This window comes from Catharus ustulatus, chromosome 1 (genome assembly GCF_009819885.2).
Source record: "Catharus ustulatus isolate bCatUst1 chromosome 1, bCatUst1.pri.v2, whole genome shotgun sequence".
NCBI classification, from domain to species: Eukaryota; Metazoa; Chordata; class Aves; order Passeriformes; family Turdidae; genus Catharus; species Catharus ustulatus.
In genome coordinates, this window is record NC_046221.1 from 107067833 (window position 1) to 107082887 (window position 15055).

A 15055-nucleotide genomic window follows, 5' to 3' on the forward strand; every position below is an offset into this window, starting at 1 on the left:
AAATCCATATAATTAAAAAAGTTAGTGAATTTCTTTGTCCAAGTTTTGTCTATTAATATGCAACTCTTTATTTTCCCTTTCCTCCCTTCTTAGTATCAACCATTCATTTTGTTCACAGAAGCAACTTAAGATGTCACAGTGTCATTGCCTGGTATGGATTTTATCTTCAATCCTGTAAGTGTCTGGACAGTTGCCACCAAATACCTGGCCTGTGGTAACAGCCATCCTCAGAGGGAAGAGCATGACTGTTCATTCATTACCCAACTATACATTTATCTGAAAGTCAGCTTGCAAGCATGGGCTTGACTTACTGTAATGTTGGCCACTTTTTCCCATTATGAGAAACAGAGAATTAGGGTGAAAATAGACTGTTTGATTCCCTCTGCAGTCATTGTCCAAAACCTACAACTATATGTTACTTTCATATGGAAATATGATGGTTTGTCTATGGTCCTGAGCTGTAGCCTTGTGAGGAAATTCATAAGTAACATTTTCAAGTTGAAAGTAGTGCATTATTCTGAACCCCACAGCCAATATTACTGCTATGTTTTTACACCCAGAAATATTAAGGGAGGAGAACTGTTGTGTATGCATACATGGAATTGATATAATAGTCATCATACAGATCTAGTTGTTCTCTGCCTGTTTTGAAAGATGTTTGTTCTCTGCCTGTTTTGCAAGATGTTCCAGTGAATGGCTTTTGCATACTTTTTGAATGAAAACACTAGTGGTGTCACTTGGGAGTTCAGTGTTTCACTGAACCTCACTCTTCCTTAGTATAAGCCTTTTGTGAAATATTGAGCAATGTTGTGATTTCTTCTCATGAAGAAATCTAGTATTTCTGTAAGCACAGCTGAGTTCCTGGTTGTGTAGATTACATACTTATATATGTATATAGGTATATTATGGACTACTCTCATGGTTCAAACCTGGCAGGCAGCTAAGCCCCACCCAACCACTCACTCACTTCCCTGCAGTGGCATGGCGCAGAAAGAAGAGTAACAGTGAGAAAACTTGCGGGTTGAGATAGTTTCAAAGTAAAGCAAAAGCAATGTGCACAAGCAAAGCGAAACAAGGAATTCATTCAAACGTACAGGCCAGTGTTAAGTCTCTTTCAGAAAAACAGGGTTCCATGAGATGTAACTGTGACTTGGGGAGAAACACTTTAACTCCAAACCCTTCATGACTCTCTCCCCCAACTCTGTATGTTGAGCATGACACCACAGTGTGGGCGGCTGCTTTGGTCAGCTCAGGTCAGCTGTCATGGCTGTCCCCGCCTCTAGCTCCTTGTGCACCCCCACAATTCTTGCAACTGGACTGAAAAATAAATCAAAAGTTACCATCAACCAAAGCTGATACATCCCAAGATGATTCCACTATTCCCATGACAGAACATTTCCTGTAAAACCTTTGACAGAAGGTTGTTCCTCTGAAATACTCACTAGAAGTTTATTGGAAACTAAGCAAGTATCCTCCAGTGTCTAAAATATCCTTCTAAACATTTTCTCTGGTTTCCATAAAAATTTCCACGGTTTTGTAGGCCTTACCATTTTCTCTTGTAACCACCTGGACACTCCTGCACATGTAGTCCTTACCTGACTAATTATCAACTGTGTTTTAGTTTTTACCTATTTACCAAGCATGTGAGTCAGACTTATTGGTCTGTGGTTGTCTTACTTCTGGCAACTTCTTTCACTACAGAATTTTACAGAATATACTACAATATACAAAAGACTCTTAGGAAGCTTGTATTTTAATTTTCTTAGAAAAACACCGAATTTTGGTGAAAGGAAAAAAAATTATGCAAAAGAAAAAATGTTTATGGAAAGCTATCCAATCCTCTTCCATTTGCCCACTGGAACAGGCATTTTGAAAGTAATTTTATTTTTTCAGAGAGAAGAAAACATCACGGCCCAGGGGGCATACATACATCGCATTATGTTCTCCAAAACCAGGAAACTTTTAGAACCAAATCTTTTACACAAGTAATTTGCTTTTCCATCTTTTGCTTGCCTGAAGCATCTGTGCTAAAGGGAGGGAATGATGCTATGCCCTTGCATAGGTTACTTCAGCTCTATGTTGACAAGAGGGCTTAAAGTTTTTGAAATCCAAAATTGACAGGGGCTCTTCAGCTGGGTCATGAGCTGCATTACCTTGTGCTAGAGATACCGATGTTAAACTCTTTGCAAAACTTCTTTCTGAGCTGAAGCAGCCTCTAGAGCTTCTGGGAGAACTTCTGCCAAAGGTAGAAATTCATACGACAGCTTCGACTCCCTTATAAAAACATCATGGCATAGGGTTTGGTTTGCCATAGTTGTATCAACCATATTTACATAGTTTTCTAGCCTTCCTCTCTCACTTTGCCCTGCATCACATTTGTTTACTGCTTATGAACATATATGGGTAGGTATTCAAGAAAGAAAATTATTCTCCTCCTAGTAAGTATAGATTTTTTTGAAAATGTGGTTCACCTCTGTACCACATGCCCTGCTGCCATCTCCCATTTCTTGGTAGTTGTTTGGACTCTCTGTTGTTGAAGGAACTTAGTACTGGATGATTACCTACTCTCCATGACAGTGATAGAGGAATGGAGAAACTAAGTTGCAAGCATTACTTCTAACAGACAATAATGACTGAAATAATTTGAATTGAATATTATCTGGTAGTGGTGAATATCGAGAAGCTGGTTCCTCAAGGGAAGGAACTGGAACTCTGTATGAAAAGCCTCCAATCCTCTTGTGAAAGAACAGCTCTGACTTAAAATTTCTCAGTTCGTATTCATTAATATCTGTTTATTTCCTGTATTTAGTTTGGTACAGCCACCTGTCAAATTATGAAGCAGACATCAAGTAGCTGTTATTTGCTTTGAAAGTTTATGAGTATCATCTGGAAAAAAATGAATGGTCAAGTTCTGAGTCTTGTCTGACAAAATATTTTATTAACAAAATGCGTAAATTGCCTGTGCAAACTTGCAACTCGGAGATTATGAGTAGCTTGAACGATGGTATTGTCTATTGATGCAGAGGATCCTGCTCAGTTCTAGTAGTATTCTGGGCATGAAAAGTTATAGGAAAAACAGGAAATCCTGCAAGAAAGTTAGAGTAAGGAGACATTTATTATGCTATGCAGCACTTTTATGTTTTCATTTTTAAATATTATTTTTTATAATTACACATAGCATTTTTGACTGTGTTTGCTCAAGTCTGGTTGGCACTCCTGTGAGGTGTCTATCTCTAGAATAACTTTTTTACCTTCTTAGAACTCTGTAGTAATTTTTAAAAGAGAGAAAAGCAGAAAGAAAAATTTGAGGAAAAAGGTGATTGTATGAATAGTACAACTGAACCTGCATTTTGTGTGCAAATGCACAGCCTGGAAAATTGTACCTAATTTTACTTTAAAAATCAATGTAAAACTTTCAGGTAATTTCGTATCTTGTGATAAACTGTTGCAAATTTATGTGGCTCTATCATCTATGCAATATTCCAATTTGAAATGCAAATTAATACACGATAGTACAAAGAGCTTTTTGAAATTAAGGAATTGTGGCTTTTTTGTAAATTTATTAGAAAATTTTTCTATTGGTCACAATTGTATATTGTGACATTTGGCTATATGTGGGAATAAGGGATGCTTGGGAAAGCATGGACAAAATTGTTCAACCATTGCAAATCTTTTGCTGAAAATTCTGAATCTAGAACTTGCAATTCTATGGTTTGGATTTCAGTGTGGCTGCTTGAACACACATTTCAACATAGTTAAAATAATTGCATGAAATCTTGAGCTCTTGTTGGTGGATACATGTTTTGAGGTTTGGGCCGGATAGGTACAGAATAGACAATGGCATTAGTTAACTGCTCACTATTTTTGTCTTGCTGCTGAAAATCCAGTCAGTAAACCAAGTGTATTTGTATTTTTGCAGTCCTGATGTCTGCCCACTTTTGAGGTTTTGGTAAGCTGAAATCCTCTGGGTAGAAGATGATGTTGAAATATAAGATGTTCTCCGTGGGGGAAGGGAAATATTAATGCATTCTCTATTAAGCTAAATATAGATTACTGCTAACTGTGTGGTGGAAGGATGGCAGCACTTTCAGTAGCACTTTTTCAACCATTTCCTGGCAGCTTCAGAATGATTTAAGCATTATGTTTTTTGAGTCTACTTAAGGTGTTCATGTAAGACTTAGTGATCAGGAGCTGATATGCAGATGCTTTACTTGATTCTTCAATGACTTGACATTGCACAATATAATTGCACAGTGTACAAGGCACACCATTATCAAATTCTATTCTTAGAATGGTCCTTCCAAACAATCCTCCATCCATTGTTGATAACTTTATCCCATTGTTTCAGCACTGAAGAGGCCAAAACTCTAAGCACAGTTGCATTGTGCACATAGAAACATGATGCATATTTTACATATGGGAAACATTGTTTAATAATAGGTGTAACTGCCACTGGCAGACATTTAGCATCCTTCTTACAGAACCTCAGACTGGAAGGCATTGTCTGTCTTCACATCCAAAAGTGCATGAGGAGTTGAAAACAATGAGACTATGCCTACCTGTAGGGGGAACTAGAAAAAATTAGTCATTAGAGGCATCTAAAAGGATTTGACTTCCACTGGCTTGAAAACTGCATGCCTTAAGGCTGGGTATTGATAGCCTAAGAGTGAAGCAATCAACCTTATTTTACGAACCTTTAATGCAGCAATGAGAGCCCTTCAGTCCCTGTCCACATGCTCAAAGACGTGCATGTGTTTAAGTGCTTTCTAGGACAGGGCTAAATTGCTTTGTGCTTTGCAAGTGTAACCCTGTAGTCATCTGGAAGTCTCAGCTGAGTTTAGAACTCATAACTGAACCTTTTTTTCATCTTCCATGGTCATCAGGAGGTGTCTGCTGTGTTAAGTCTCAATTAGTGTGCTGTAGTAGAATTCAGGAAAGGGAACTGGCCCACCTTCTTGGGTGATGCTGACTGCCCATACTGAAATACAAAGTTTTCATGTCACATGGAGGATGGATATCTCAGTGCTTCTTTCATTCTTGTAAACTTTTCTTGATGTGTAAATTTAAATGCGTGAAGCTATGTTTGACACTTCTGGACAAAGTGGCTGAGGTTCATGCTGAACTCAGTGATGACATTTTCCTCATGATTTTCTGGAATCAACTGTATTTTTATCTCCTCTGAACCTTTGGCAGAAATCAACTTCAAATCAGAACTCTTTTCTTGCGTTTATGTCAATAAGGCAATTGTGGTACCTTCAGGCACTTAAACCAGAGCTGTGATTTCTTTTATATGGGAAATTATGATGTTTTGATTTTTTTTTTTTTCTTGTAGATCATATGACTTCAAAACTTCCAGATTTTCCCAAAAAACAAATACTGTGAATTAAATGTTTTCTTAATTTCCCACCCCCAGCTACCCCAATCTACAGTTCAGATGATATTGACAGATTGCTATTTGGAACCATGGAGCAGGAGATTTAAGTCTATGGACCCTGGTTCCAGCTGGGCTCTGAGGTGATGATAGGTTTCTTGATGGAAAGTGAAGAAGTTAATATTTTCAGTTTCTAGCTGAAACAAATTATTTGGGACTCAGTCTGTGTGTGCTGCAGAAGTTTAAGCTCTTTAGTTTTATGTTTGTCACTTACTGATGAAGAGGTTTATGAAAAAAAAATCCTGAATGGCTGTAATAGAGCGTCTTTATTAGGTGAAGTGTCACTAGTTCAGGAGATAAATGCACATTAATATTTATCACTCACTGTGTGCTATCAGAGATTATTATATGAAAAATTACTTTAGCTTTGGTGTTTCATCTACTGTGATCTGAATAGAAAGTGTTCTGTAAAAAAAATCCCAAACATAGCTATTCAAGAAGAATTGAGAGTGTTATAAAAGTTTGGAGTACAATATGTGGCTAAAGAGATGTTAGAAATATCCCCAAATGAACAGACTTCAGAAAATGCAGCACTAAGATTACTTTTAAAACAAACAAAAAAACCCCCAACAGTGCAAAGCGAATAAACTTCAAGTAAGACACCCAAACACTTAAATCCACCATTTAGATGAAGCCATGCAGTGTATGTATGATTGTGATGATGGAATTACACTGTTGGAGTAGTAAATGGTCCTAAATTAATTTTTAAATTCCAATTTTTCCTCCTCTATTCTCCCTTTTCTGATAACATTACAGCATTCAGATGGATACTGACCTTTTGAACTTACCAGCTTTGCATAGTCCTATTTATTAAAAAAATAAAGATAAATTGTTAGCAGTGTTATTCACTTTCTTAGAGATTCAACAAATTCTTTGTCATGTCCCACAAGCAGATCAGAATGAGGAAAAAAAAATCAGTGTGGAATGAAAATGCACCTTGCAGGCAACTGCCGTATGATATGATGTCATGTGGTCGGTGGTGTCTCTGTTGAACCTGAGCCGACCACCTGTGTATGTTTTAGAGTCTCTGTGTTCCAGCCCTAGCACCGGAGAAAGAGTCAGGAGACTTCTTCTGTTGTTTCTAGAGGTGGTTTATTTTATCTAATCTAAAAGTTCTTTCCCTGACTAGCTACAGTCCTTCCAGCTAGTCAGCCCAGGCACACTCTGCCTGCTCCTGGGATGGCACTATCTTTTTATACTATAAACTACGTAAACATAATTTACAATTATCTTCCAATACCTATCACTTATATCGTACAGTCTGGTTCTGTTCTAAACTGATCCAAATGTGCCAACATCACCTAAAAGATCGATGCTAGGAAGAAGGAGAAAGGACAGAACATGCCCAAGTTCCTCCATCTTGACCCAAGACCCATATTATAAACAATCTTTTAAAACCTACTTTTTTACCTTATAATAATCTAATTTACACTCTACTTATTTTTTTGTGACTTGTATTTCTTGATGCAAGGGTGGTAGTTTTTCCCAGGGAGAGAAGTCGAAGGCACAGGGGTTTTGGGCACTGTGGGAAGCCAAAGGGATGTCTTGGGTTTCCACAATGTCATATCATATAACATATAATATCATGTCAATCATATCATATCCTTTGTAACTGCCTAAGGCTCATGGCCATTTAAGAGCTACTATATGTGATTTTTAAGCAGGTCTCAGCAACAATTGGCCATTCAGTTATTCTGTGTCCCATCAGCGCATCCTTGTGGTAGAAGCTCTGAGGAAGTTCCAGGTGTACAAAAAAATTCTACATACTCTTCCTCTTTTTTGTGAAGAGGACTACCTGTCTAGACATGAATGTTCAAGAATTTTGCATTGTTGGAAACAATGTGGGTAGCATGCTCCAACTTTGTGTGCAATCACAGTGTCAAGAGGAACATGTGTGTGTTGGAGGCAGCAGTGCAATTAGAGCACATTCAAATAGTTGCACTGAGGTTACATGCCTGTGGCTGGGGGGAACATGCCGTTACTAATCCAGCTCTTGGCTGGATTACATTTGAAAAATAAGAAATTGATTCCTCTTCCACGTGTGAAAAGCTTTTGGCCCTCTTGAGTCCAGTTTAATGTTGCATCTGGGCTAAAGAGAAAGAGGGTAATGAAGCCTTCACATCCTGTCTAGCTTCCTGCAGGCTTGATCAGAGGGGAGAAAGTCCTTTGCCAGGAGCTTTCTGGAGGGATAAAGAGACTGGAGCAACCTCCCCATTTGTTCTGGGGTACGTTTCTGGAGCTACATGCCAGGTTCCGGTCCTACTGGGTACCATTAGAAATGACACCTGCAGTGACAGCTGAAAGCAAGCCCAAATGTTCTCTCGCCTTTCTATTCTCCATAGTTTTAAGAACTTGCTGATGGAGTGAAATCAGAACCCAGTGCTCAAGCTCCAAATCAAGGTGTTCTGCCATGAGATTTTTCGTGTTTTAGTCTTGATGAACATACAGAAGCCTACACATTTAGGACAAAAATGAAGGAATTGATATTGTGAATTCTGGTATCAGCTGGGGCGATGTTCTCTTCCACATCTGTCCACAAAGCTTTCCGAACAATATATATCTCTTTCTCTGGGATGTTCAGCTTCCATTCATGTCCTCAAGGATTTTTACATTAGGGCAACTGAGCAGTTGAGGTATGTTTTAGTAAAGGAATTGTAACATTGCAAGTAAATTAGAATAAAAAAAAAAATCCAAGGAGAAAAAAAAAAATCTCTCTTCCTCATTGTAAGAAACTCTGTTTTATTTCAGCCGTCTCTTTTCTCACCATCTCAGTTCTGTATGCATATGGTTAATTTTTTCTCTGTGCCATTTAGAACCAAGTTTCCACTAGAAAGAGAAATATGTAAGTAAAAACGTAGTTAAGTAGGTTTACCCAAACCCCCTGTGAATTGAAACTCATCCCTTTTCCAAATCTGTCACTTCTCCTTCCTTAACATAAATTACATATTCAGTAATTCACTTATTTTAGCACTCCCATTTCTCCCAAGTTGTTGATGTAGCTCCAAACTTTTGAAATCCGGGTCATAATATTTCCTACTTTTCTCCAAATACTTTTAGTTTCTAGTTTCTGCTGGCACAGATGAATGTAGTGCAAGGAAAGTGCTCCTGCTCAGGAGAATCTGGTGATGGCCCTGTCTCACTGATGGCCATGAAGGGAGGAATGCTGAAACCTGCTCTGAATACAGTTACAGGAATTTCACGACTATAAGGCGCACCCTTTTGACTAAAATTTTGGCCCGAAGCCAGAAGTGCGCTTTATAGTCCGGTGCGCCTTATATATGGACAAATTTGAGACATTTGCCAAACCGGAAGTGAGAGCCATGAGGCGAGGCGGTGCTGCGGGAGTGCCGAGTAGCGATGGGGGGTGGCCGCGGGCAGCCCCAGGCACTGGCAGCAGCGCAGGCAGGGAGGCAGGGGGCAGCCCCAAGCGCCAGGAGCAGCACGGGCAGGGAGGCAGGGGGCGGCCCCAAGCGCCAGGAGCAGCACTGGCAGGGAGGTGGGGGGTGGCCCTGGGCGGCCCCAGGCGGCGGGAGCAGCGCAGGCAGGGAGGTGTTACTACTTCGTTACTTTGTTGCGCGCGGCATGGATCCTTGCCGCAAAAAAAAAGTGCGCCTTATAGTCCGGTGCACCTTATATAATGTACAAAGTTGCGAAATTTGCCGACTCCCAGAGGTGCGCCTTATAATCCGGTGCGCCTTATGGTCGTGAAATTACTGTAGCTGCCTTCCAGCTGTGTGTTTGTCCTACCATGTTTGCCAGTTCACTGAGAGACTATTTATTATCCTGAGTGTTAATAGTCCTTTAAATTTTTCCTAGCTTCGTGCAGGAGGAGATCTTTTTTTCAACATTTCAACATTTGAAGAAATGTATTTTCAGGTTTTCTACAATTCTTAAAAGGATGACAACTGTAAAAGGGCTTTGTTAAAGAAATGTTTTGTTCAATTTAAATTCAAAGATGTTTGTTTTCAGACTTGTAAGAAATTAAGACTAAAACTGAGATGTATTTTGGAGTGAGACAGAAATACTGAAAGATAGACCTAACAGTCTGGGAATTGAATGTGCATTGACTAATTGTATTGCATTTTTTCTCATTTGAATGCTGACTCAGTCCATTCTATCAAAAAATTTCAAATCCACTTCTACATGAAAAATGTGTTCTTTGATACCTATTAACTCCCAAGCACTGAGAAGAATTTGTGACTTAGAGCTTCATAAATCACCAGACTGTCTGTGAAATCTGTGTATTAAGACACACCTTCAAAGTCCACAAAATATGTATTGTCAAACTGTTCTCCTCCACCTCTGAGATAGGAGGTTCTTTTTTTCACTTATATTTAGTTATATTCTGAGAGTGTGATGCTCATAATACCGTGAGCATGGGATCTGGTTATGAAGAAGCAAAGCATTAAATATTGAAGCCTGGAAAAAAAAATGTAAAATACAGCAGTCCTTGGATTGCTTTACATATCACATCACATAGAACAATTTGTTTAATATTTTGTGTTTGTTCTTCTAAAGCTTTTGAAAATATTACCTATTTTGTTGTTTCTGCTGTTATAGTGCTTAGAAGTTGTTGTTCTAAGACAGGACACCAGGCCAGCTTCTGCAAAAGAATGAAAAAAAGTGGCCCAAAGACTTTAATATCCAGTCTCTTTGATGTAATGCTGTGCTACCCAGGTTGTCTCCTTTTTGTGTGAGCTCTGGTGACAAGAGAATAGATCATGCAAAGCATGTATCTGGTGAATGTATCTTCCTTTTCAAATTGCAGAAAATTCATACATGGGCTCATCCTTACCATTTAAATTATTTTTAAAAATTATTTATTATATTAAAAAAAAAGGGAATTTTATTACAGATATTTGGTACTCAAAATCTGCACTCAGGATAGTGTTATGACAAAATGTGGAGTCTGATGGAGGGAGATAGTCTATTACTTTCTAAAATTTTTGCATCATGCTTATCTCATTCTTTGCTTTATAAAAACTACTAATTTGACCCTTGATGACATGCTTGAACTATTAAAAAAAATCTAAAATTAAAATCTGGTTTATTGACCAGATACAGAATGTGAACCATCATCTTTCTAGTAGTTGTTCATATTAGATGTTTGCAGAACAAGCATGAAAAAAACAGGCTGCCTGTAGAGTGAGCATGTCCTAGATATATTCTGCTAGTTCTGCCCTCCATAGCCTTCCCTTTATTTACAGCATTGGATAAGAATTACAGCAGTGCTGTTTTAAATCTGCAAATTGTAAAATGACCCTCAAATGCATGAAGCAAGTGGTATAAAATCTAGATATAAAATATTTTGGAAGTAGAACTGTTATTGCAAATAGGTCAGATAGGGTGATATTTAATGTTGTCTTTTGTCAGCAATTAAATTTTGTCTTGAAGATGCATATTTCCTGAAATACTGGTGGTTCACTTTATTTATTCATACCTTGCTAGTTTGGCTGCCTGTGATTAAGCCAAGTGTTTCCTAAAGGATTTATAAAGCATTTCTAAATCTTCATCAAACATTTTCTATTGGCTTTTGAATAGACATCCAGTAAATCACAGAGGAACTATGACCAAATGTGTCTGGCTCAGGATTCTTCACTGTATACTGAAAATTTTGTTTAAAACTTCCAAGGAAGAGAAAGAGGGCATTTGGCACAAAGCAAAGCATTCATTGAAAGTATGTCTATACTCCTGAGCCAAATTGAGGTTTGTGTCTTGTTATGCCCCTTGCCATGTAATCATTTTGTAAAGAGTAATAAGATTAACAGGCTTTTATTTTCTCAAATGGAGAAGTACCATTCATGTTTTGTCTGAGTACTAGGTAACGTGTTGGTAAGCATAGTGATGTTATTATTGATGCAAAATTGCTCTCTGGAGACTTAAGAAACTTTTTTCTTTAGTTAAAAAAAATAAAAGGAAAAATTGGCAATTGCAATCATTATGGTTTGTGATTAAAGTGTTCTCAACTAAACTATAATTAAAGTGTGATTTTTGCTATAACATTGACCATAGGGGACAATCATGATTCATGTGGAACTGACTGGTAGAAATATTCTTTGTCAGGATATTTTTATGGTTTTATACTGAAAATCTTTAGGCAATGTTAGAAAATTCATATGTATGTATATTTTGTCTTTTAGGGCATACAGGACGATTATTGAAATCTCTGTGTTTCACCAGTCTAACATTTCTGCTGCTGCACATCATCTTTCAGATTACAATAAACAGTCTTGAAGCTGCAAAAACTATTGAACCTGGTTTTAACTGTGAGTAAAACATTTTAGTTTTTATTAGCATTTTAAATGTCCAAATGCTTCTGTGGTTTTAAAGTTGAAGGTTTGATAAGAAGGCACTCAGCTTTGTGCTCCTGTGGGTTTGCAGCTTGCTCTTGTTTTCCAGTTTTTTACCTTAAAGATTACTGTTAGTAAGGCAGGAAGACTAGAAGGGCTTAAGAAACAAAATAAATGTATATATAACTTATATATGTATTAAAAACTATTTTTCCCTCCACAAATGCATTTTCTTTGAGTTTACCATTGACTATTGTTATGACTTCATCTTTTAGGCTTTCTCAAAATCAGAAGGCTTTCCTCAGAACTTGAGGAAACTACTTATTTGTGTCATTAGATCATAATTCAGTGAATTAAGAGTAAAATGAAACAAAGTAACAAACCTCCCTCTATCCATGTATTATGCCCCTCTCTGGCATAACTCTTTTTAGATTTTCATTTAATTTAACTTTAAATATTGATTCCAAATCTTACATTCCTAAATAGTATTTGTCTCTTTCTTGCCTGTGTTGTATGGGAGGAAGGATTTTTAATTTTTCATTTATGTGTGAGCTCCACTTAAAATATATTGCATGACATTTTGTATCTACCTCTCTCAGGAAATGTTGTTCAATAATTCAGAAAGTAAACATTCTTTATTGTGCAGGAGTTAATTAAAATATCTATCCAGTGATTTAGATATGTAACCTCCAGGTAGAAACTATTTGTACTTGTCTTACCGTGCTTACATTTAACATTTAAACCTGTCAGCTTACCTTTGATAAATGTCCATTTAATTTTTCACAAGGTATGCTGCTGCCACTTGAGTAAACAGTTGTACTACAATTCAACACAAGAAACCTTATGTGATGCAAAGGATTTGACTTAAATAACAAAATCCTGAGGAAACTTGAAGTGAGCATTGCCATTTCACCGTTAGCTTAAACCATTTCCTAAAGTAAAAGGCATAATTGTGTTCATGAAATACCAGTTTCATCTCTTATATCTTGGGCTCTGTTGGTTCAAATCAGACCTTTAGAGTCTAAAGATATTCTCTCTCTTTTTTTTTCAAAAAATATATATCTTTCACCGAGTGAGCTGGATTAATTGTTTTCCATGTGTGTTTAATGTTCTTATGACTATAAAGACATAATTTTTGCTTAGATTGGAGTAATTGCATCATGTAGACACCAAATGTATGAGTGGAGAGTTCCAAGACAGAGTTGCAACCACTGGCTTTTTCCTCCTTTTTTGGTGGGAACCAATGTCTGCAGTGGGAATTAAAGTAATTATTTCCTCCTGTAGAGATGAAATAGAGAGAGATTTCACTCTTCAAGATGAAATGTATCCTTTTTTATTGTTTATTCACAGCTGTCAAGTGCAGCAGCTCCTCTTTTAGCTGCCATTAGTAATGATCTCCTTACCTGGGGCCTCACAGGGCAGTGGGTATAGCTGTAGGAGCTCATTAAATGTTATCAGATTGTTCTCTGACACCAAGGCCACTTGACATGGCATTCCCACACACTCACCACTAAGCTCTTTTTGCCTCCTGAGTGCAAAATGTGGCTTGAAGTTGCCTGTTGAGATTGTTATTTGTCCCAGAGGAACCCCCAAACTGTGCCTCAGAGTCTGGGAGAGAAGTTGATTGACCTAAGTTGTTCCAAGAATTTTTAAACTGTTTTAGCAACATGAAATATTCAGCTGTTGAATTTCAGTGCCTGAATACAGAGTGAACTGGCACCATTTTGTTTACTGGTATGGTTATAGTCAGGGAGAGCTAGGTGAAGCCAATACAAAGTTCAGTCTGATAACTGCATTGCCGGACCCCCAAGGTGCTGAAGGAGAAATTGAAGGCTGTTGTGAATGTAGGGGCTAGAAAAAGCCAAAACATTTGTCAGGTCACAGAATAAGGTCAATTATTGCCATTTAATAACACCAGAACTTGGATGTTACTGTATGGGTAAGGAGAAGACAGAATTCCCACTCCAGAAAGCCCCTTGGTAGTAACAGTTCGGTATGACAGCCTCACTGGTTTCCTGCTCCCCAGCCATATGAAGAGTGCTGTACAAAAGTGACTGCAGATGTGGCTAAGCCATAGCTGGAGAAATGACAGCGCTTCACCCATGGCATCTGCACAGTGTTATGATCTCTGCATTTTAGACTCACTGTTAATGTTTATCCAGCTCTTTTTGCTCAATAAAAAGTTCAGAAGTGTAGACTGGAAGATTGATGTGTTCTGTTTCTCTATACAGACCCAGATCCACTATTAATAAAACATTTTTTACAGCTACAGTCTTTTCTGATGCTTATCATTAGGAAATTTTTCTTCCATTAGTCAAAATATCCTGTCTTCAACCTTCAGCCTGATGTGGAAATAAAGGAAAACTTTCCATTAGTCTTTATGGTTACTCATTTTGTATTTGAAGGCTGCAGTCATATTTGTTGTAAGTACTCTTCTCTCATTCTCTACTGTTTAGACAACCTCAGCCCCTTCAAACTTTCTTCATGCATCATGTTTTCTAGAAAGATTATTCTTATTGCTGTTGGTCTACTTCTGTTTTCTCCAAGTTTTTCAGGTATTTCTTGAAGCTCAGTGTCCAGAGCTAGGCACTATTTCAACTGAGAATTTAGTAGCGTATACTGAAATATAACAATTACCCAAGTGTCTGCAAGTCATACTCCCTATTTATGAATTAATGTATGGTACTTTTTGCAATAGTCTCATACTTTTTATTTGTGATTCACTGAAACCCACAAATATTTTTCTTTAAAACAGACCATTTTCTTTTCAATCCCATGTTTATGTAGGTGGGTATTCTTACAATATAGTAGAAGTTGATGTTTGCTTAGGTTTTCTCCCAGAAAGTTTTATTTATCAAGACCGTTCTATCTCCTTGTTTGGCAGTGGCTTCTCATATAGGGGCCTTCTGCAATAACACCTTTAAGGGGTTTTGGATAAATAAATTTTTGGGTTTTCCTTTAAATTTAATATTTGTTTTGATTTTTCTGGAATTGTAGTATGTCCCCAAATTTAAGTAAATTAAACCATAAAAGGAGCTAGTGGATGTTATGGCAGGTCCCTTCTTAATTATCTACCAAAGGTCATGGGAGCCTGGGGTGGTCCTTGCTGACTGGAAGCTAGTGTTATTCCAATTTACAAAAACAGCATGAAAGAAGATTCAGGAATCTACAGACCTGTTATTCTAACCTCAGTTCCTGAAAAAAATATGTTAAAGATTACGTGAAAAAAAGTATATAAAAGATTATATTAGGTACTACTTAAAGGCATTTAAAGGACAATGCAGTCATCAGGCACGGTCAGCACAGGTTCACAGAGGGAATCTCCTGCTTGCCT

The 15055-nt window shown here is 37.6% G+C and overlaps 1 protein-coding gene across 1 annotated transcript in view; it reads left to right on the forward strand.

Annotated features, from left to right (window-relative positions):
- PIEZO2 (piezo type mechanosensitive ion channel component 2) overlaps nt 1-15055 on the forward strand; it is a 292504-nt gene that overhangs the window by 93948 nt on the left and 183501 nt on the right. Inside the window, exon 3 of the mRNA XM_033069248.1 lies at nt 11572-11697. Coding sequence (XP_032925139.1) covers nt 11572-11697 — 126 coding nt within the window. The remainder of the gene's footprint in view (nt 1-11571; nt 11698-15055) is intronic.